The sequence below is a fragment of the Heliangelus exortis genome, chromosome 3 (assembly GCF_036169615.1).
Source record: "Heliangelus exortis chromosome 3, bHelExo1.hap1, whole genome shotgun sequence".
NCBI lineage: Eukaryota > Metazoa > Chordata > Aves > Apodiformes > Trochilidae > Heliangelus > Heliangelus exortis.
The window spans coordinates 8,018,795-8,042,664 of NC_092424.1; the positions used below are offsets into that span (position 1 = coordinate 8,018,795).

Below are 23,870 nucleotides of genomic sequence, written 5' to 3' on the forward strand. Positions count from 1 at the left end.
AGAAGAGCCAGAGGAGACCTCTTGCAAAAAAGACATAAAAACACTTCAGGAGGACTGGAAGCCAGAAAACATGGTAAATCTATTTCTAGGCACCACAAATTTACAGCTGACAGTTAACTAAAATGCCTGTGAAAGAACAGCAGCTCTCCTTGGATTCCCACTGACACAAAGAAAGACATTGTGAGCCCCTGCCATAGCACAGAAGCCCTGCAGATCACAGCTACATCCTTGCTCATAGATGCTAAATGACTCCAAGATGAAAGGGAAAGTGTCACAAACACAAAGAAATAAACTCACATGGTTTGTTGAAAATTTACTTGCTATTTTCTTCATACTTTCACTGTTCTGAAATGAGTGGAGTTCCTAATTTGGTGGCACATTTACTTATGAAGAAAGCAAAATAACTACCTTAACTAAACAGGGAATATCTGACAGCAAGAGGTAGGAGGTTCACTTACAAGTAGCATGAATGATGCTGTAGCATCAAAGATCTCTTGAAGTTGTATTTGCAATTAAAAATCTCTTGGAGTATGTCTCTGTTTTCTAGTTGAGTCCACATATAATATAAGTGGAACAGCTTTAGCTTCCCAAGAGGGATTGTCAGTCTGACAAAATCACTATTGGGCTTGTGTCTACTGCCAACATCTGAGGCTATGCCAGACACAGTCACCAGGAGAGCAGATTTCCAGTTTTGGGGAAGACTGGCAATGATGGGGTACAGTCTAGTTATATCTAGAAACTATAAAATAAAACTCTATTAAGTGAAGACTGTCTCTTCTCTGTGCATTTATTAAGACTGCCTTTGGTAGAAAGTCTTCTTTCCCATGAAAGTAACTCAGTTCTCCTTCCCTCAGTCACAGCAGAATCCTGCTCCCAGCTGCACAGAGCACTCAATACCCAGATGCTTGGACACTTTGTACCCTTGTGAGATCTTCTGCGTATTATACAAATTAAGCATTGTCCTTGGTACTCTGGAACAGGATGGACTTCTTTTCCTATCTTGTTTCATTTGTAGAGAATGCACTAAGCATGTAATTGTCACCTCTAGGAAGGACAAAGAGAGATGAGCTTCTGCAAAATGTAGTGAAGCCTGAAGAAAACTAAATCTGTAAGCATTCATCCAAGCTCACTACAAAAAAAAAAAAAAAAAAAAAAAAAAAAAAAAAAAAAAAAAAATCCAAAACAAACAACAAAACAAAACAAAAAACCAACCACAAACAAACCAACACCAAAAAAAAGTGAAACTCCAATAATAAAATATAAATCATGTTCGGCTTGATAACCCAACAGCTCCCTCTGTAGGATAACACCTTAGTTTAATAAAAAAGGGTCTTGCCATAATTGATGCATATCTCAAGCTGTTTCCAACAGCAGTTGGCATATTCTTAGGACCAGTTAATCCCTTATGTTCACATATAACAGTGTATTGTGTAAAAAAAAATAAAATTGATATATTAGGTTTAAAGTACATGCCAATGCTGTCTCATTTTCCATAACTCTTAAGAAATTTCGTTAGATATCAGTTCAATTCCTTTCCCAACTGTCATCAAGTTGATGCTTCTTCAGAAACCTCCTTGGAATAAGTTAGAGATGCCAAGCATGTTGTGCTTCTCTCTTTACTCACCCAGAATCCACACATTAGAGACTTTTGTTAGAAAATAATGCAGTCTCAATGAAACAATATTATAACCGGTTGAAAAGCAGAAAACACAGAAATATGGAAGGGCCTTCACTCAGGAAAGCCAATGCTTTTTTATTCTAAAAATTCAATTTCAAAGAAGAATAAATGCCTAGATAAAGAAAGGAAGACATGTTTTAAAAATTTTCCTATATTTTACTTTTTAGATTTAATTTCTGTGGTTGTTCATTATCTTCCAGAGACAAACATGATCATTTATATGCCTCTTTATATTTTTTCAAGGACCAGATATTAGGAAATGATGTTCAAAAGGCAAGGCTTGGGACGTACTGTTCCTGGGGAATGTTTTGTCCACTTCAGGCAGCAACATGTCCATTTCTAATCACTGATTTCTCATTTCACCTTGGAAATTGGCAGCATATAATCTCCTACACTTCTTTTAAAAGCTGTGTGTCTTTTACAACAGTACCCCGATCCAGATGCATAAAATGTAGCCAGAGAAAACTCAAAGTAAATATGATTATTATTCTGTCAGACATTATTGCAGCACTAGGTACCAATAAGCTATTTCAATACAGTTATCAAAGCAAATGCTCCCCACTCTCAGTACATTTCATAGAAATTCTCTGGAAACCTGACATGCTATTAACTGTAACAGAAGCAGCTTCAGGGCAGGAGAGAAAGAGCTGTATCTAATCTTTTACTTAAAATTTTAAATTCATTTAATATTAATGAGTTGGACTATTTTGTGTAGCCACAAATAGGTATGTTACATGCACTGTCTACTTACTTGAGCATCTCCAGATGCTGTTATGTACTCTTAAACATCCTGTGTACTAAACATAGGGCTATCATCATCTTGTCACACTAGAAGAAAAGAATGTCTTCCTACGCTTTTTTTTTTTTTCTTCCCCTCTCTGTCCTGCATTTAGAAGCTTTCAGGTGACCAAAAAGGTGAAAATAACATGTAGTTATGTAATTTCTAATGCTTCATTGTTTTCAGATGGGTTCAAAGAAAATGCTGAATTTACAATCATCTCTTCAAAGCCACCAGTCATGTTTAATAGAATCCATCATGTGAAGTGAAGGTGTAGATTGGTATCATCTGAGTCACCTAGATACTGTACTAACTCTATCTACCCAAAAAGATCTTTCATGCTGAAGGAAGGTTTATAATTGGACAAAAAATTTCTTCATTTTACCTCTAGGAAGATAATTAGAATTAATGTTAAAAAGCTCATCCAGCATACCTTAAGCTTTCCTCAGACCTTCTTGGCAGACACTTTACTGAAAGGGGGCTAAAATAAATGTGTATTTGGCATAAGGAAAGCAAAGCATAAGAAAAGACAACATTGCCAGTTGTGCAAGTGACTCTTTCTGAAGGCTTCAGCAGGCCTTAGAAAACAGTAATTGCAGGTGGGATTTGCACAGACACTGTGATCAAGGTACCAGCCATAGCCCATCCCATCTCACACCAGCACAGCAAACCAAAGGTAAGGCACAGTGCATTCAGGGTATAGTGGTGCAAGTCAATTAGATAAACCACAAAGACAATGGGATTTGTGAAGGTGCAGAATATTTTCTCATTTCTGTCTCACATCCCTCCATCATAGAAACAAAATCCCCCTTTAGCTACACCTAGAAGCTCACTAATGTCATAGAAATTCAGTTAATATAAATAAAGAGGTGGTTGGCAGCAAGGTTGAAAGGCATGGCTTACCAGTGTGCATCCATTTTATTTACCTCAGAGCGGACTTCAGGCTGATGGAATTGTACCTTCCCTCGGAGAAGATAAAGCAAAGACAAAACCTGGAGTTAGCAGCACCATGCCTACTCAGTGTTTACAACCACTCTCCTTTTCCAGAATAAAGACACAAGCTCCTCAAATCATTGCTGTTTCAGGCCAGATTCCCTATTCCTGACAGATATCCATTTCCCATATTTTTTCAAAGACAGAAGTACATGAAATATAAACAAAATATAACAGACATGAAACAGTGAATCTTGCCATATGCAGGGAAAATGTGCAATGAAAACAGATTTTTAGGAAAACGGGCTCGTTCTTCTGTCAGCAGGCACCGGGCAGAGCAGGCCACACGAGGGAGCTCAAACACTGCAGAAATGGCAACCAAAGGAGGCGCAGAAGAGCGAGGTCCAGAGAGTGTTTGGTTGGTGCCAAGACTGTTGCTAACAACCTGCATTCTACTTTTCTCCTGAAAATAGTTTTAATTTCCTCTTGAGCTTTAATGTGTTCCAACTAGTTCCTCAATAATAATCATGTAAGGGGGGAGAGAGAGAGAGAGAGAGAGCAAAAAAAGACCAAAAACATTCATGATGTTCAGCTTCAGCTGGATAAATTAAATGCAGAACCAGCTCTGAGCAGCAGGCAGTGACCTGAGTATGTGCAATACACCATCAGCAGCAGCTTTTTGTCATCTCTTACCTCTAAATATTTTAAGTAAAATTCCATTCCTGAGCTGAAGGTTGTTTATATAAGCTAAGGGTAAATGTATTCTTAGGGGCTGTTCTTTCTGGATGGTTTAGCACAGTATAGTACTTGGATATTTATTTCACTTAGTTGTTGCAGTATTCTAGCAGGGAAGAGCAGCAGGATACTGCTGTTATGCAAGGGACAGGAGCACAAAGGATAATGCTTGTGCATACTGATCTCCTGGCTGATGTGATTATTGTGATAAAAGATATTGTCTTAGTATTGTATGCCTAGACTCCTCTGCATGAAGTCAGACACATTCAGCATTAATTTGGCTTCTCCTGGGAGCTGAAAAAGGAGAAAGGTAGGTCTGTGGAACAGATCTGCACCATACATTGCCTCATGTTCTTGCCTCCATGGGATTCAGGGCAGCAGCAGAAGCCCTTGCACTGGCAGGTTGGTAGATGCAGTTTCAGAACTCCTGACTCCAAACACAGGGTGAAAGGGGATCCTTCCTCCAGCAGAGAGGAGATGCAGAACTGCCTCCCACCAGAGTCCTGACACACCAGCTGCTGGGAAGCAATTTAACTGAGCCTCCTGCATTTGCAGGAGATGGCATTCCAGCTAAAGCATCATATGTATTTTTCCAGTAATCAGTGAAACACCATTAAGAGAGATGGATTAGCTCGGAGGCTATCATGGTACTCACCACACCTTCCACTGTCCCTTGCTTGACAGGATCATAAAAATTCTTAGCAACTACTTTATTTAAACTCTTCATAAATAAAGTACCCTTCTCATCTCCTCTTATGCTTTTGCCCTTCACACTGTCTATCTTCTCCCCTTTCTTAGTCAGCATTTCTGATACTTTAGGAACAACTAATGGTCCAACTGGTAATGCTAACAACCTTCCTCTTCCATTTCCTGTAATGGGAGAGAAATGTATCACATAAATCTCTGCACCTCCATTGCAATAAACTTGCCAGTTTATTGCAACCCCAAATACATACCCAGATTAGGCCAAAAATGAACTTTAAATTTTACAAACATATAACAAATCTAATAATAACCTGGTGATACTCATATTGATATTGTGACTGATCACAATACTTAAATTCTGTAGCAGGGTGTGAATTTTGCATCAGTGGTGCAGCTACCCACAGAAAATAGTTAAGCTTAAAAAGTAAGCCAATAGGACTGCAGCTTGCTAACTTCATATGGACACCTTAAAGCTAGTGACACTTTACAGCTGTAAGAAAAAGTTAACTCAAATATTTCACAAAATTTATCACTTTAGATGACCAATTTGCACCAAATAGCCAAGATAACAAATTTGCAAGAATTTTTAGTGTTCAGTTTCATGTACTGATACATAATTGTTAGTGTGCCATGCACTACAGTGGTAAGTATTTTGTACACTAATTATTTCAAAGATCATATACTGTTAATGTAAATTACTCAAATGTTACCTTCATGAATCTGAACAGTGAGTAGCTTCTCTTTACAATCCATCTTTACAGTTCTTTACAAAGGTCAGATGGAATTCTGAAATATTATTGTTTTGTCAGGGCCTAATTCTACCCTTCAAGTTGTACCCAAAAAGTGATGATACCAAAAAATCCCCCTCTCAGTAGACAAAAAAATATTTCACCAAAAACACATTGATATAAATAAGGTAAATTTAATAACTCATTGAAGGCTCAATATACAGAAAACAATAGAATACCAAACATCTTTTTAAAAGGATGGAATCATTACATAGAATGCTAATGTACATCTTCCTCCTTTCATAGATATTAATGTGCATAGATATAGTGATCACTTGCTGAAAAAGTAGTTCTTGACATAGCAATGAACATGCTTTAGTAAAGGCAGACCTTTGACATGGTAAAACAACTTATCTATTCACAGCAAAATAAAAAAAATAAATATAAAAGAAAAAAAAGACAAGTTTTTATTATCTATTTTCTCTCAAAGTATATGATTTTATCTAGAAACCAGAGTAGACTCTGGATAAATATGACACACCGCTGGCTCACCAGTGCTAAAGCTCTAGAAGGTTGCACATATAAGGAATTTGCCTGAGCCAAGGGCTCAGGAACAAGCACAGACACGGTTGCTTTTTCTGAGCTGAGGTTACTCCCTACTGCCAGGAAGCAGCTGAAAGCTTCTACATTCAGATACTGATTTATTCTCTTTGTTTCTTAAATTTTATTCTTGACTAGAGGACCAGTGGTTACATTGCCACCAGTCATTCAGAGTGCTGGCTTTACACTTCCTCGAGGAAACAAAGTTTCTTAGTTGTTTTTCTTACAGCTTTCACAGAAAACAGAAAAGCTGCATGTTGCAGGTGCACACTGCCCATTTAGCAGCTGCTCTAGTTCAGAATTAGTTCTCTAATTTACTCACCTAATGCTGACAGGAAGCTGTGTCTCAGGCAGCATCCTGTTGCCATTTTGTACCAGCAACACTTACATAGGTGAGGGGGGGAGATAAAAATCTATATTTGCTGTTTACTGAGCTCCAAGTAAGACAATAATTCCTTACACTGCAACTTTGGCAAGTGCTACTCTGCTCTTCTTTACACCATTACTTTCACCATAATGCCAGAGCAAGTTCAGGATTAATACAAAGATGAATAAAGCACATAATATTAAAAAAAAAAAAAAAAACAAAACAAAACAAAAAAAAACCCAACCAAACAAAAAAACCCCCAAAACACAAAATAAACCCTATTCTCTCTTTTCACTGACCTTTTTTCATCTGTGCTTTGGTTTGCATGATTTTCTCCACTGTGTAGCTCAGGGGTGCTACCAGGTAGCACTGAGAGAATGGCTTGCTAAGTCATCAGCTTCCCCAGCCTCTCTCCTGCAGACTCTGACAATCTTGGGGGACTCCACTGAACTCACCCCAGTTTACAGATGTCTTTCTGGTATTGGGGTCCCAAAACTGGATACAGTATCTAAATGTATTCTAGTGAGGGCTGAGCTGAGAGCATAATTTCTTCAGACTACTGTCTCCAATTCTGTCACAGCCTGGGATGCTGGTGCCCTTCCTTGCTGCCCAGACACACTGCAGGATCATGCCCTGCTCATTGAACAGCAGGACTCCATGTCCTGTTCCACAGAGCTGCATCCTAAGCAGACCTGCTGTGTTGTAGCACTGTTTCTTCCCAAGCACAGGACCCTGTGCTTGCTTTGTAACATTTCTGTCAACACATTTCTCCAACCTGACCAAGTTCTGAATGGCAATCCTACACGCTTCAGTGGCAGAATCCCTCCAGTTTTTCACAGCTTAAGGATATGGTTTCTTTTGGCAGCCCCTGTACAGTGCCACTGAATCTCCAACCTAAAGAGTCTGCTGGCTGAAGTCCGTCTCATTTTCCAATGTCTTTAGCTCATCCCTATAGTGACTTCACTTGGATGACATTTACCTTCGTCCCATTGTATTTGCTGTTATCATCTATTTGCTGAGTGTCATCACTGGTGATAATAAAAATGACAGACGAAGAGCTGAAAGTCACTTTCTTCTTTGGTCTGTTCCCTGCTTTCTGAGACATAACTATTGGCCTTATTGGTTTGTCATTCCCTGTTGATGGTGTCTCTTTCACAGTCCTCTGGAACCTCATCAAGCGAAAGCACAGGAGCTGCAGGAGGCATTGTCGAAACTGCAAGAAAGAATAAAGAGAATGAAGCTACAACTTCCTAAGCACTCACTAAGATACAGTGAACACAGCATTGCGATAAATGAATCACAACAAGAGGTTTCTGTCCCTCCCCTCCTTGTTTTAGTTTCAGTGATGTAACAAAGATGATGGCTTTTTAGTGTTTCGTTTTGTTTAGTTATTTTTGTTTGCTTGCTTTTTTTCCTATTCCTCAAAGAGCTGAATAGCATCACTTAGCCAGTAGAGGGCACTGAAATGTATTTTAGTGTTTTACCAGTAGCGAGATCTGCCATCAGTAATTTGCTAAGGGAACATGGCTCAAAGTGTGGTACAGGTATTGTTCTCATTTTCAGAAACCACACATTTGATCTAACAGAAGAATATTCAGAGAAACACTTCACAGGAGGACATGGAAGGAAGGAAGAAGGTGAAGAAAGGGATATAAAGAGATATTTTCTTCCTTTTAAGTAACTCCAAGGTCTGGAACTTTTACAAAAGTACTGAATGTCATAGATATAAAATGAAATTTCAATAGTCGGTAATATAGAGCTAAAATGTTCCACTGAACATGGAAGGAACAGAAGCCTTCCAGTTAACTAGGAGCCACTTCTGATAAAGGAAGTCCATACTACCTTGTGATTAAATAATGCAAGGTATTCAGTGAAATCTTTATTACCATATAGAATGGTAATTCCAGTAGTAGCACTGTTTTAAATGCTCCAGTTATGGCCTCCCTTTCACACAGCAAAGCACTCAGGTATGGAGATTAAAGGATGCACTCATTCAGTAGCTGCATGTCTGTAAACATCTAAAGCACATATATGATTATTGGGGGAATTTCTCTGTTTTTACTAGAAATAAGTAGGCAGCTTCCTCCTTTAATAACTTAAGCCAAGAAATGCCTGGAATGTATAAGAGTGCTTAAAAGAAAGTAAAAGAAAACAAAACAAAAACAAACACACAAAAAAACTGCAACAAACCAAGAAAAAAGTCCCATAACAACAAATGGGAATTGGGGGAAAACCCAACCTTTTCTACTCCCTACTTGAACATCTTTCTAAACAGCTTTCCATTTGCCTGTGTTAAGGATTATTCTGTATTATTCTGCATGGCAAGTGACTTTGATTTTCCAGCTGTTATTCAAGAAGCTCTTTGTCATGCCAGTTGGGAACAAGGTTTTGTTATGTGAAATTAATTCTATTTTGACACTGGGAATGTAATAGGTCCTGTTCAGAAGGAAACCTAGAAAGCTACAAGATGACAGAGCAAGATAATCTGGTGCAAGAAAAGGGTCATGTGGAGGTCTTGGAGATTTCAGAAATTGCTGGCTGGCCCACGCTCCTGCCTGGCAAATGCAAGCCAGTGTAGGAAGTCACAGAGAATTCCATTTTTATAATGAGCTAAAATATGACAAAAAAACAGGGATATCTTTCTAGCAATCATTCATGATTTTTTACCCTTTTTCAAGTGGTTCTGTTAAACTCCAGATACCTTTAACTCTATGCAATCTTGGTTTCAGAAGTTCACAATGTGCATGTTTGCACTTCCAGTGAGTGTCCTGGGTTATAGTGAAGGCATTTAAATGTCTAAATTTACCAACACTGCCTAAGTGTACTCAGTGGTTATCTTCACAGTACTGATGATTTACAGAAAGTTCTATAGCTTTCTAGTTTCCGTGCGTTTGACATGGCAGTGGTTACTCCAAATATTTCCATTCTCTCTTTGCTTTATAAAGCACTGAAAAGAACCAGTTACAACCATTAAATCAGCAGTCTTCTTTTCATAATGAAGCCTACAAAAGCAGACAAAACTAAGAAGTTGCTTCTCATAAATAGGTACATCTGCTTAACAGCATATAACTTGTTTCCAAAAAGCATTTCACTGTCATCCACACAAGATTCCAGCTTTGAGTACAATGAAGCTTTGAGAAATGCTATTGGTGTAATATTTGAATTACTACACCAAGTTGCCCAATTGTTCCTTGTGTTGCCATAATGGAAAACTCAGATACAAGTATTTTTATTCCCCAAAAAGCAGACACTGTATATTCTGATTTTTCTCTGGTGGAGTTCTGTTGAGGTAAAGGAGTGATTCAGATGAGGTTTTCTAGTTACACTTCACAGGTAAACTGCCAAAACTAGACAAATTTTGACACACTTTCCACTCTCTTTTTTTGTGAGTGCTCATATGTGAACTCAGACATTTAAAGTCAAATTTCTGATAAGGCAACTGTAGTATTGGCTACTAATTACTAAAATAAGAAAACCTTTAATGCTCCTACCTTTCTATTCATGAAGATATAGATGACTGGATTATAGGCCGTGCTTGACTTGGCAAAGAAAGATGGGATAATAGCTACAGTTGGAGTTACAAGGTTGCTATGGCCATATGTTATGAGCAGGGAGACCACTGCATAGGGCATCCAACAAATAAGGAAAGTGGAGATCATTAAGAAACACATTTTAGCCACCTTCTTTTCATATTTGAGAAGTCTGATCACTTGAACAGTCTGAAAATCTTCCACACAGTGAAGCTGTAGAAGGAAAAGATAAATGGTACAGTAAAATAGCTCTATATTTTACTTGAAAAGGAATAATTCTACATTTAGTTATAAATAACTGATTTAGCTTCAGACAGAGACACTATACACCTTACCTAGGGAATCACAGTTCTTCTGGAAGTTCACATCATGGTTCCCTAAAACTTATCATGTGTATTAATTGTAAAAATATAATGTGAGGAAAAATAGAATAGGAAACCTACTGGAACGTGTCCAGTGATGTAACAAAGCGTGCTGCACCTATAGTTTTAGGTACTTTAGGAAAATAGCTTGGTCTCATCCACTGGAATAAGCAAGGTCAGTTTACATTTACTGGTCCTTTATCAGACTATTTAGACAGTCCTTTAGATCCATGTCATAAGTAATCTTTCAAGAAAAGAAAATGTTATAAATCAATTTCTCTTTATTGCTCTGCCACTCAGCTTGTTACCCTAAAATTAAGAAATTGCTGTTTAAAGCAGAACCACTGGACAGCAGGTTCTCAGTGTTATCTGAGTGAGTCAGAAAATCAGGTGGGACAGGTACATGAGGGTTCTCTGCAAGTTATCAGTTGTCCTAATACTGCTGACCACAAACTTGAGTGGATCAAGAATAATTATCTACAAAATATATTATGATAACACTTTCTGACACTAAAGATCTACATCCTTTCTAGGGGTCTCTGACTTTAATGAACATTACACATTCAAAAGTTTGAATAGGAAATGAAAGTGCAAATTTAGGCTATGGTCCAAGCTTAATATACAGAATGAACATCTTGCATTGAACGTGTTACATTAAGAGAAGTCTTTATGAATGAACTTACCATCCTTACTGCATAAAGAATATGGCCATAGCAATAGGTCATTATCCCAACAGGTGCTACTAGGCAGCCAAGGAAAAAAAGGAGCACAAAGGAGGTATCATTGGGGTCTTTTGACTTCCAGTCCACTGAGCAACCTAATCCATGAATTTCCAGTGTGTATCTGTTCCAGCCCAAAAGAGGTGCTCCAGTCCAGGCTAATGAGTAGAGCCATATGTATGTGATAGCCCTCCAAGACCAAGAGAAGTCAATCACTTTTGCATGGACTACTCGAATGTAGCGTTCATAGGCAAGAACAGTGAGAGTCATAATTGAAACAATTCCTGTAAGAAAAAAAAAGAAAATCACTTAAATCATTCACAAACATTGCAAGCTGGACTGAAGTCCTCTTGATAAATGTTTTCTTTGCTATCAGGCTACCTCAAAATTAGCAAGCTCATATTATGACTTTAACATCAGTAAACTTTCTGGGTCAAACCCTATTACTTACTAACTACTATCTCAAACAGTATCACTAACTTCAGAACTACTTCAGAACTACTCAGAATAGGATGCTGGCACCTGATCCATGAACAACAATGGCCAAGAAGTAAGAAAAGAGGAAAAAAACCAGCTAATACTTTACTTTTTCCTAAATGTTACTTCATTAAGTGGGAGAACATGCTCCAAGGGTCATTTTTGGTTGGCAATTCTTGTTGCTGCTCTTGGGGGAAAGATGTGTATCTGTGTGTGTGGGGAATTTGTTTGATTTTTAAAGAAAGCTGTAGTATAAAAATCAGATAACCAGCAATAATAAAATCTATCGGGTACCTCAGGGATTCCTAGGATTGAGACTGAAGTCAAAGAAAGCCTACAACAACTTAAAGCATAGATATGCACCTTCAATGCATATCATGTCCCTTTGGGGACATCACTACTGACTGGCTGCCAACTGGATTTACCTCCATTCAGCAGCATTCTCTGGGCCCAACCATGTAGCCAGTTTTTAATCCATAGAGTTATACCTTTCTTTGCCATGAGCCAGCAGCTTCTCTAGGAGAACACTGTGGGAGATGGTATCAAAGGCTTTACCAAAGTCCAAGTACACAACATCCAAAGCCTTTCCCTCATCTACGAGGCTGTCCACCTGGTCATAGAAGATCAGGCTGCTCAAGCAGGACCTGGCTGTCCTGCATTTGCCATGTGAGCACCTTAGAGATGAACCTCTCAATTTTCCCCTGCAGCAAGGTCAGGCTGACAGGTCTCCAGCTCTCAGATCACAACTGTAGGCTCTGTTTGTTTACTATATAATACACTGAGGCTTTGTCTGTGATCAATGGAAAGAAAGAGCAGCTCCTGAGGACAGTGAGTCAGAATACCTACATAAACTTCTTACTCTTTACCCCCTTTCTTCTCCCTGCAATGGCATTCTATGACAAATATCTCTGTGTACTTTTAATATTTCCTCATCAGCTTTTATATACAAGTACTGAATTCTGGCCAGGATAAAGTAATTGAAAGCACATGTGCTTGGTTGAAAGTGCAGGTGTTCAGAGGCAATAACTTACTGAGTCTTTGACATTCTCAAGGAATTCATCATTAGCTCAATGTATCTAAAAATTGGTGCTTACACATAGGTCTCTGAACAGGTTTAGATCAAGCTCCTGAAAACAGTCTGAAACTGTCTGAAACTGAAAACCGTGCCATTTAAAGGGATACTTGAGTTTCCTCTCTGAACCATAAAAGAGACCTTGGTTAGCCTGATGGACAGTAGGTACTAAAGTGCAAATCCCTGCTCTGGTGGTATTCAAGAAGTGTCTGGTAGCATTCGTGCACCAGGCAAGAAATGCAGGTCAGTGTATTACAATAAATTCCTATTTGCCTATTTGATGCAGGATGTCCTCTGTAACAAGGTCATAATGGTAAGAGCAGAGGCTGAAATAGTTAGCCACAAAAATTGAAACTGGAAACAAAATGTCTTTGCAAGATAATTTGCAAGATAAGATAAAATGTAGGGAATTTAAAAAAAAAAAAAAAAAAAAAAAAAAAAAAAAAAAAAAAAGCCCCTCATATTCTGGGGGCCATGAGCTGCCTGTTTATTGATGGTAGATGACATGCAGAAATATTTGTAAGAACAGGAATACTGAAATCTGCCTTAAGGAGATGAGTTTTAAAATGTGTATTACAAAGATAAAGTCTGTAACTAGGGAAAAACCTCAACATTATTTCTGGTGGAGGGTACTGTAGATGATGTTGAAGAGTCACTTGGGTTTATGTCATTTTTGTAACTTCTAGATGGGGCTACATAATGAAAGAATTCATAAGAAAACAAAATTTAAGTGCATTCAGTGGGTATAATTTATCTTGCTTCATCACATCTAAGGAGGCATGTATTTAAATGGGCAGACAAGCACTTTCAATTCTCAGATGAAGGATTATCAATAAGCTACTGAACAAGCAGAACAGAACTACAGGCAGCATCTCTCATGAATCAGATATTGCTGAGTGGAACAGAAATAGTCAGAGGAATAATTTCTGAGTAGCATCATCAGCATTTCAGAAGTTATTTAACACAGGAAGGTCCAAGATTGCCATGCTTTTTTTTGGCCCCTCATTTCATGTTACAAAAAAAAGTATGAAAAAAAGGTGTACACAATACTACTGTACTCCCACAGAACGCAAATAACTTTGTTAGAGTTGTAAATTTGACTGTCCATATTTTTAATATATAAATTCTATAGATGAACTCTCATTACTGAAGTTAAACATGCATTACTCCATAAGAATCTGTAGACTGTCCTTTTTTAGAACTATTTCCATCTACCTGACATTAATTTCTGTCCTTGGAAAGAAAAATCCAGGTTGATGCAACACAGACCCACCAGAAGTGAAGGAAGGGCTGGTATGTGAACTGTTACAGGAGCTTGACCCCTACAGATGGATGGGCCCTGACCTTATGTGCATGAGGGTATCCATAGAGCTGGCTGACATCGCTGCGAGGCTGCGCTCCATAATCTTTGGGAACTCATGGAGATCGAGGACATCCCAGAAGACTGGAAGAAGGCTAATGTCATCCTCATCTGCAAGTAGGGCTTAAAGGAGAATTCAGGAAATTATAAGCCCATCAGACTTATTTCAGCCCCTGGAAAAGTTATGGAACAAATCCTCCTGGGGGCTTGCATGAGTCAAATGAAGCATGACTGGCATAAACCAGCACAGATTCACCAAGGGCAAATCATGCTTCACAAACCTGATCACATTCTGCAACAAAGTAACCTGTTCTTCTGGTGTGGGACAAGCAGTGGACATAGTCTGCTTGGATTTTTCTGCAAGGCTTTCAATACTGCTCCTCACAGCCTCACCCTGGAGAAATGGACATGTTACAGTCTAGACAGTTTGTCCAGTGGATGGGGAACAGGCTGACTGGTCACACACACAGAGTGGTGGTGAATGTCTCCTTTTTCTACTGACAACCCATCAAAACCAGGGTCCCCTGGGACCAATATTGGGCCCATTGCTGTTCAATATTTTTGTAAGTGATCTGGATGTTTGGGATCAAGTGCACCCTGGTGAAGTTTGCAGGCAACACCAAGTGGGGAAGCAGACACGCCAGGAGGAAGAGCCACACTCCAGGAAGACCTGGGCCAGCTGGAAGGGGAGGCTAACAAGTAGTTCAACAAGGACAAATGTAAGGTCTGGCACCTGGAAAAACACAATCCAGGAGTGCAGCACAGACTGGGATCTACCCAGCTGGGGAGCAGCTATGCAGAAAGGGATGGGGGAGTCCTGGTGGACAGCAAGCTCAACATGAGTTAACAGTGTGCTTCAGTGGGAAAGCAAGGCAAGAGGATGCTGAGTTGCATCAACAAGGGCATCACCAGCACAAGTAAAGAAGTCATTACCTTACTCTACTCAGCATTTGTCAGGCCACAAAGAACAGGGAAGCCTGACAGAGAAAAAAAGGCCTTGGGGAGACCTCATCACCATGTTCTAGTACTTGAAGGGTGAATACCAAGAAGATGGAGAAAAGACAAAGACTGATGGGTATGAGCTACTCCTGGGGAAATGGTTTTCATGGTAAAACAGAGCTTTCCACAAGACCTATCAAGATGCATAGTTCAAAAGGTTCCATAAAAAGTCATTCATTTTGAAGTCACTCACAAATGAATTTATGGGCTCATTTCTTAAAGGACCTGCTTCTAATAATTCTTGGCCATACCAGATTTATTTGTGGTCAGGTCTACAGAGGTCAACAAGTCAGTCTTTAATCAACTTTCCATATTTAAAGAAAAGAGTTTCCATATCAATACGAACTATCAATAAACTTGCAATACACATGCTTATCAGTTTGCCCTTGAGGCTGAAGCTATTACATCAGAACAATTTCTATAAAAGCTAATCTTCTAGATTGATGTGTTTTGTTGTGCAAGACAACTAGCAGAAGTGTAAAAATGGTTTCAGATACACAGTTAAAGCTTGAAACAAATACATGAAGATTCACTTGTTTTATACATTTGTTAGATGCAGTGCTTATTTGCTTGTCATCCAGATTTTTCCCATTAAATGTCAATGAAGCTACAGAGGAGGCTGAGTGAAATTTATTATAGTTCACTGCAAAGCATTCACAAATGAATTCTGAAGCCTTCATTCAAGCAAACTTGTATGAAATACTAACAGAGCCTCTTTACATAAGGACTTCATTCACTGTTCACTTTGGATCTTACCCCAAAGCTTTCTGAGTTTCATTCTAAAGATCCTTTTCTGGATTAGAGTATTAGTCTCCAACATCTTTCAGTCATCTTTCCACTGTTAGTGATTTCTTCTTTCAAAACATTTTATCGTAAGGTTTAGCTTGCATCACTCTTCATGCCAAGTTCACAGTTTTGTATCTTTGCCCAATATTAACACTAAATGCTTATGTCAGGAAGGGTGGAGGGAATTGTCAGATGATCATGGTTAGGGGATTAATGCAGGATTGTGTAGAAAGCAATCAAAAGTATTGGTCATTTGTGGTTCAGATAAACCTATTAAATTAATGCTATTAAATTAATCTCAATAAGATGCACATCTGAAATATGATGCATTTGGAAGATGGGATGGGATGGGATGGGATGGGATGGGATGGGATGGGATGGGATGGGATGGGATGGGATAGGATGGGATGGGATGGGATGGGATGGGGTGGGATGGGATGGGATGGGATGGGATGGGATGGGATGGGATGGGATGGGATGGGATGGGATGGGATGGGATAGCTCTGCTGGGCATTAAAGAGCTGTGAGATTTCATACTCTGTGAGGTTGCATCTCAGAGGCAGGGGAAGGTGGTGGTTTTGTGTTCTCTTCAATGTTATCTTATGATGGATGGTTGTGTGAAACTGGTATTCAGAAGACCTCAGTGTCCCTTTCAGATTATGCTTAGAGCTTCTTGAAATGGTTGAAATGTATGTATTTTGATTCAAGGCTAAGGCCCAGGACTCTGAGGATTGATTTACTCTACCAGCAAATCAGTCTTCTTAACTCTGAAAGACTTGACTGCTCCATGTTTACAGATAATGCTTGATCTATAGATTTTCATTTCAGGGAATACTCCTTTCTGTAAGTACTGATTACAAACACAAACACTCTTTGTGTTTGGGAGCTACAGATGCCAGTTTTAGCTCCAATTTAAGCCTGGGGAATTACCTAGCATGAACAGGGTCATTCCTGTTTAAGCTGCACATGTCAAATGTAGAAAAAATGTTTGTGTAAGCCACTAGCATGCAATTTTTATGTTGCAACTCTCTCTCTTCTCCAGTAGCCAGTCACTCAGAATCAAGAAGTTTTAAGCTGTTTCTTGTTGTTTGAGATTTTTTTTAAGTCCCTCTCTATGCAATATACAACCTACTGACTGCTTTGTCATACTGCCCTCTCAAAACATGGCTTGTAATTTGGACAGAGTGGGTATCAAATACGTATATGGGAAGGACACTCTGCCATCCCTCCTCACCTCCTTCACATTTGAAAAGCTAGATGGCAGCAATTTAGTAGAAGCAGCTCCTTAATCATGGCCAAAACACTGCACTCTGTAGTTCTGTATTACAAAATATATAACAGTCTATTTGAATTCACCAAACAGGTGTTTTAGGTGACAGGTATGCATCACTGCTGAGTTTTCAACAAATTTTAGCATTTGTCTACAAATCTAGGTAGATGAAAATCACTTCTCTCAGACACAACAGACTTCAAGGATATTTTGTTTACACCTCTCCTATAAAACTACAGTGGAATTAATCATCCCTTCCATGTTCAATCCTGCAAGTGATTAATTCACTTAAAAAAATTTGCTAAAGCTGAAAGCATGCTGGTTGAGCCTCCAGCTGTCTATAAGACAAGATCCTAAAACTGTCTGCTGAGTAACCATAGAAAATGCTTTTAGTGAGATTAAATCAGTGCATAGAGCATACACTGGTGATGCAAGAGGCTTGCACAGAGTTCTTTCAGTGTGCAAAGTACATGAAGTAGCTCACAATATAGATTAATGTTTTTGCTTTGTTTTAAAACAGGCTGTAACTGAAGCAGGGTCCAAAGGACAGTCTCTGATCCTGATGTCAATATTGTGTGTGTGTGAGGAGAGGGGAAATCAACTTGTCTTTAAAAAATAAATAAAATAACCTCACCTGTACACTGGAAGGGAATATATCTGGATCTCATTAACCATTATATCCCAATGGTTACCTGTCCTGAAGGGTCATAATACTTACAATTAATTTTACACTAAAAGCCGGTAGTTTATTTACCCTCATAAGAATATATTACAATAAGGAAAGACAGAGGTCTCTAATCACACTTCAGTAAAATTAGCCTTTCAACCACAATGAAGGTTTAATAATATAAAGCCTACCCCATAGCACACCCTTACTGTGCAATCTTCTAATGCAAGGGACTTCCTCAGATTCAAAGATTTTGGTTCTTGTTCCTCAAGATCATTGCTGTAATGAACCAGTTTTTCCACTTCTTTCTTTCCTTGCTCAGATATATCAGAAAGCATTAGAACACCTCTACAGGCAGATGGTTTAGTTGCCATTACTTGTAGCTGAAGTGACTTATGCTTGAGAGGTAGGTAAGTGTGCATGTTCCACATGATCAGACTAATCTTGCTCTGAACCCTCAGGACCTGTTCCCATGTACAGAGGCATTAACACAGATATCCACTGCCTGGAGATAGACAGGATGGAAACTTCTCCTGTACACATTAAGTTCTGCAGCAACCACTGTCATTTAAAATAATCTTTTTTGACTGTGAAAAGCCAGCAGATGCACATAAAGATTATTATACCCTGAGCATATATTCCATAATTAAACAAATTTTGCTCCAGGTAAGAGGTTATCCATATCTGTTAACAAGGCATTTGGGTATGTTTAGCTGCCAGGTGTCTTCTCTAGCAATTATACCCAAAACCCTATACTCTCAGTAGTAGACAGCAAACCTCTGAGGTTTGTATCACTAAATCAGATAAAGAGATTACACTGATCTCTTCTACTTGCAGCTTGCTTGAATACAGTCAGGAAAAGAATTACAAGCTCTTACATAAGAAGAGGGTGGCAAACACAGGGGGACCAGCACAGAGTGGACTGCATGCCTTCATGGAAAGGTGACCCTCATGGATTAAATACATCACTTAATTGAAATAGCTATTATATTCCAGCGGGATACACCACCTGTTAAAAAGTACTAGAACTCAGAATAACTAAATCTAATGAGGATTATTGTCTCAGACCAAAATCAACATCATCAAAGCTCAGAGTAAGACTTGTCAACTAGTGAGCTGATCTATCTAAGAATAAGACTTGTCAATAGGTCAGCTGATCTATGTAATTTTCCCCACAGTAGTATATGGGGTGCTAAGAATGGCTTTGCAATAGCCATTTTCATGGCCTCTGCTGTGAAGATGTGTACCTAAACTGCATCTTGACTTCAGAATCTAATGTCTATAAGAAACTTGGGATTGTTAGGTGAGTCACAAGTAGAGATGTTCAGTAGTCAAAATGATCACTTGCACTGTAGCAAGTTCTCTGCATGTTCTAAAGGCTCAATGAGAAAAAAGTAGCCAAGAGTAGAACGGATACCAAGTTCTGAGCAGCCCAATATGGCACAGCAAGTGGATATAACTACATGGGCTTGCCTAATAAAGAGTTTATAACACAGAAGTAGACTATTGCAAGGAACACAAAAAATAGCCATTATTCCTAGACACAGTCTGTGGTTCTGTTGCCATCTTCTCAACTGAAAAGGTTTAGAACATGAACACCTGCCTAAAGTGCCTAAGTTCTGAATCTCAAATGCCTCCAAACTGCTAGACTGGCTGGTAAAGTGAGGAGAACTTTTCTACTGCTGTCTTCATAGCTGTCTTTCAATACAAAATTGAAATAGAAGCTGTGGAGGCACAAGTCCATATGGGTGCTACCTACAGGGCACAATTCCAACCTCCCTCTCAGCATTGATGTGCCACTGCTATCCTACTGAGTTAGGTTCTGTTTATCTTCACAAACAGAAAAGAATAATCTTTCTAGCTGAGAATATAAAAACACTAATATGTACAAAAAAGAAATCTTAAGATTAGAAATTATTTTATGATGTTACCATCAAATTATAATAGCCAACAAACATTTTCTATTACTTTACATGGCAACTGAACAAAGTAGATTCAGGCATCAGATACTCCTGAAGTTGTGCATTTAGTCTCCACTTCCATATGACAGACTACACACAAAGACACTTTTGTAATACATCATAGGAAAAAATAAAATCTTCCCCCTGAAACACATTATGGAAGAGGAAAAAAATGTGACCAAGCACAGGAGGAAGTAATTTTGCTAAGCAGTGGTGCTGGCTTGGCTACTCTGTAGATAAGGCCCATGAATTTACCTAATGTTCTTTGGGAGCAGGTTTATTTAAAAAAGGGATGCAGGAAAGCATCAACACTGAATACACTTACACTGAAAAATCATGTAGCTCATCTCAAAATAAACTAAAAATCATGTGCAATTAAGCAATCTGCTTGCCAACTTTGTTGTTGGCATTGTTTCTATTTGTTCTATCTTTGGAAGATGGCAAGAGATTATTATAGTCTGTTTTTTAACATTATACCCATACTATGCAATTTTTTGATTCTGTATGGGAAATGTCTTCATCAAAACATTAAGTATAACAGGTAAGGGGTAAAAATAGAAACAAAACTACACTTCTCCTGTTTAAATTTAATGTACAGATGCATGGCTGGTAGGTGCTCGTGTTTTTCAAATATCTGAAGTGGCTGAATGCTCTAGGCAGCCTTAAGTTAGCTAGGTTCTCTAGCACTTGCCCTGAAAATACTAGAAAATGTCTAAGAGCTGTGAACTGCAGAAATCATGACACACCAAACCTGGCTTAAATGGCTGACTCCATCCTGCAGCCACCACAGTGTTCAAGACATCAGATTTTTGCTGCACTATGCAGCAGCAGTCAAATCAGTCATGAGCAACCATGCACCTTCATCCCAGCAGCCCAGCAAAGGCTGAATATAGTGCCATTACAAAAAAACCCCAAAGATTTTACAGAAAAGCTACAAAGCTTACTAAAGACTTCAGCTTGCCTTGATAAATTTTCAGTGCATGCATATTGCATGGGTGCACTGCGATCCACCTCTAGTTTATACATCTCTGCCAGTAAAAAGAGAAACTGACCTGAGTTTTAGATTTCGTTACTCTTTAGCCAAACATTTCCTTTTACCATTAGAAACATGATCCTGGTCCTTTACAGCATCCTTTATAAGTAAAAACAAAGCCATATTCCTTTTAACACATTGCACTTACTCTCCTACAGACTTCTGTAAATTGTGCAGATGAATTTCAGGAATAGAAGAGTAAAGAGGTTACAGTCTTTGAAAATGGAACCAGCAGAGGTAATCCTGTAGTGCTAAAAGCCCCTTTTCACAGGAACCCGTTGGTTTCCCAAAAGACAACAGTAACACCATTATGACTGAAAGACAGAACTTGAATTTCACACATGGATAAAGAAATTGAACTGCCAGACGCCGGGTAGCTTTATATACAGCAAGGGAGCACTTCCCACAGGACATTGCCAGGTCTCCACCTGTTCCACCGAGGTGGGACACTTCTGATCCCATAACGAGTGTCCTGCGCGCTCCTTATGCACAGATCGCAGCATTTACTCATATAAAATACAACCTTTCACGCTTATGAAGTCTGCGCATCACTCCATCAACTCTGAGACCGCTTTTAACAAAGCTGCTGTCTTTTCCTCTAAGTTTTCTGACACACCGGCAAGGGCTGGAAGGCCGAGAAACTGATTCGTGATAAATTTGCTGTTTGCACCGGATCATTTTCCTCAGCTTCCCGACTTTCTCCTTGCTCAGCCAGCAGTTGCCCCCCAACCCCGGCCCCTTCGATCCCTCACGGCCGAAGCTCCTCGCGCACCTCATCGCCTCACGGCCGCCCGCCGGACCCCGGCTCCCCAGCCAAGGGAGCGAGAGCACCTCCTCCTGCCCCGACAGCGAAGAGGGAGGGAGAGCGTCCCCAACCCAGACGGGACTAGGGGCCGATCAAGGGAAAAAACTCCTGAGAAGAAGCTGTAAGGGACGCGGCCGCCGCCGGAGGGAGGGAGAAGACGGTTGGGGCAGGGGCCGTGACGGTTGGGGCAGGGGCCGTGAGGGTTGGGGTGCGGGCAGGGAACCCCCAGGGAAAGCGGGCAAGGAGGGCGAAGGCAGCCGAGAAGAGGGACCCAAGGGGACAGGAGGTGCCGTCACCCACCGAAAAGGCTGTTGCTGAAGCCGTCCCAGACGCAGCCGGCGGCGTCCCACACCCAGCGGCTCCTCAGGCAGGACATGAAGGTAAGGCTCACGCCGAAGACGGACACCAGCAGGTCGCTGAGGCTGATGTTGACGAGGAAGAGGTTGGTGGGCGTGCGGAGCCTCTTGAACTTGTAGTAGAGCACCAGCACCAGCAAGTTGTTGCACAAGCCCAGCATGCCGATGGTAGCGACAAGCAGCGCCAGCAGCTCGTAGGTGCCGGCGCTGAAGAGGGGCCGCTCGCCCGGCACCTCCTGCTCCCCCGCCGCAGGGTCCGGGCGGCTCGTCGTGCCGGTGCTGTTCTCCGAGTGCATGGCTCACGGCTCACGGATCGCCGCTCATAGCCGAGCCGGAGCGTGGCGAAGCCTTCCCGTCCGCTCCTAGCCCCATTGCAGGCTGCTGTCGGGTCCAGGAGGAGGAGGAGGTGGAGCCCCCTCCGCCTTCCCGCCCACGGAGGGCGCGCCCTCGGGTGGCTTCGCCCATGGCCGGGCTGGGGCTGCCGGCAGCACCGCTGCCCTCTGGGGAGCAGCGTTTGGGCAGACTTGGCCTTTGCACGGCTCCGGGAAGAGGCAGAAACTGTTGAATCAATATTTAGACTTTCTGAGTTTCTTCTAAGTGCTTCCCCATAGTGCTTAGAGGTGACTCCAGTAGTTGCAACATCATGAAATGACCAACAGCTTCATGGACTGGGCAAACTTGTAATACAAGTGAACACCCTTTTGTCAGTCACAGAGCAAGTAAGATACCAAGGTTCACACTACAAAATCACCTATTTTTAGATCTTTGTCGTCAGTCTGTGCTGTGTGAAAATGGCACTGGAATGCCCATTGTGCCTTTGTACAGCTCTAGTTGGTGGTAGTCAGGGTGTTGTGCTGACACCCGTCTGTGTGCTAGGGTGGCTGCACTGTCTCCAAACCCAACCTGTCCCGTGATGTATAACAGTAGTTTATGCTCAGGATGACTATAAGATTAAAACACCTTGCCAGACCAAACATCTTCCTCACAGGAAGACCTCTAGCTTGTTTGCTTTACTAGCTGGCCTACATATGTGCTGATGTGTGACAGCCTTCACAACAGTCCAAATAAAACCTTCAGTTTAGATCTATTATTAGCTTAGATGAAAAAAAAAACAAAAACCAAACTGAAACAAAACAAAACAAAGCAAAAACAAACACAAGCAAACATGTCAGCTCTGGAAGCAACAGAATTTTCACAGAATTTTGTCTTGGCAAACAATACCTGAGGTTTTTTTCATCTCTTATACACATAGTGACTTGCAGAAAGACAACTATACAACTTGAGAAGTTATAGAGAGGTGTGTTTATTCCAGCGCTGGGTGCAAGGGGGATCTCTCCTCCTAACTTGCACACCAAACCCATGCCTAGGCTCTTCTTATATACACTGAAGTTATGCATATTCATTATATTTTGCAATACACCTATGCATATGCATCACCTACTCCCACTTTGTATTAATATTAGTCCCAAGAGGTCATTTCCATAATCTCCTCCCTCCTGCACTTGCATAGTTTCTCTTGGTGGTGGTCGTGGGGGTCATGGGGATGAAGTAAAAATGAAGCAAAGGTCTTTCTCTGGGTAACCTTTTCACCTCTTCTTCTCTGAGCATGCACATTCCTTCAGTCTCCAGCCAAGCTGACAACATGTTCTATTTCTTATCTCAAGATTGCTATAGCTATCAGTTTAGTAGATCTATCTCCCTTGTAAGGTGATGACTACCCAAACAATGTCTTAGTTTCTACTAAACAGGCATTCTATGTTAACTTCTATCAGGTCAATATGACCCCTAGACAGTTACTAGCAGGCATTTTATATGAACCCTTACATCAATAGACAAGATGAACTGCAGATCTATAGCTTAGAGAATAATACAAAGAAATTGATCAACATGGTCTAGTGAAAAATAAGTTTAACAAATAGACTAAAATTTGGTATTCAACCAGAGTACCA

The 23,870-nt window shown here is 40.2% G+C and overlaps 2 protein-coding genes across 3 annotated transcripts in view; one reads left to right on the top strand and one right to left on the bottom strand.

The window, feature by feature from the left end:
* Positions 1–6,822: 6,822 nt before the first annotated feature.
* On the bottom strand, positions 6,823–22,328 carry OPN3 (opsin 3). Its single transcript, XM_071739088.1, has 4 exons — positions 21,866–22,328; positions 11,100–11,419; positions 10,016–10,267; positions 6,823–7,737 (listed from the first exon to the last, which is right to left on the bottom strand). The coding sequence occupies exons 1-4, from the start codon at positions 22,215–22,217 to the stop codon at positions 7,474–7,476; spliced, it is 1,188 nt and encodes a 395-aa protein (XP_071595189.1). The 5' UTR covers positions 22,218–22,328; the 3' UTR covers positions 6,823–7,473.
* The window catches only part of WDR64 (WD repeat domain 64), a 54,964-nt gene continuing 52,829 nt past the window's right edge, over positions 21,736–23,870 (top strand). For both annotated transcript variants that reach the window (XM_071739085.1, XM_071739086.1), the window contains exon 1: positions 21,736–21,945. The gene's annotated coding sequence lies outside the window, so the exon portion shown is untranslated. The remainder of the gene's footprint in view (positions 21,946–23,870) is intronic.

Excerpts from the sequence above, each read along its gene's own strand:
- OPN3 (XM_071739088.1), bottom strand. The coding sequence starts at position 22,217 with ATGCACTCGGAGAACAGCACCGGCACGACGAGCCGCCCGGACCCTGCG. Across the intron at positions 10,268-11,099 it reads TTCTTTATGCAGTAAGGATG|CTTCACTGTGTGGAAGATTT; the intron begins GTAAGTTCATTC and ends TTCCTTCTACAG. Across the intron at positions 7,738-10,015 it reads ATATCTTCATGAATAGAAAG|TTTCGACAATGCCTCCTGCA; the intron begins GTAGGAGCATTA and ends TCTTTCTTGCAG.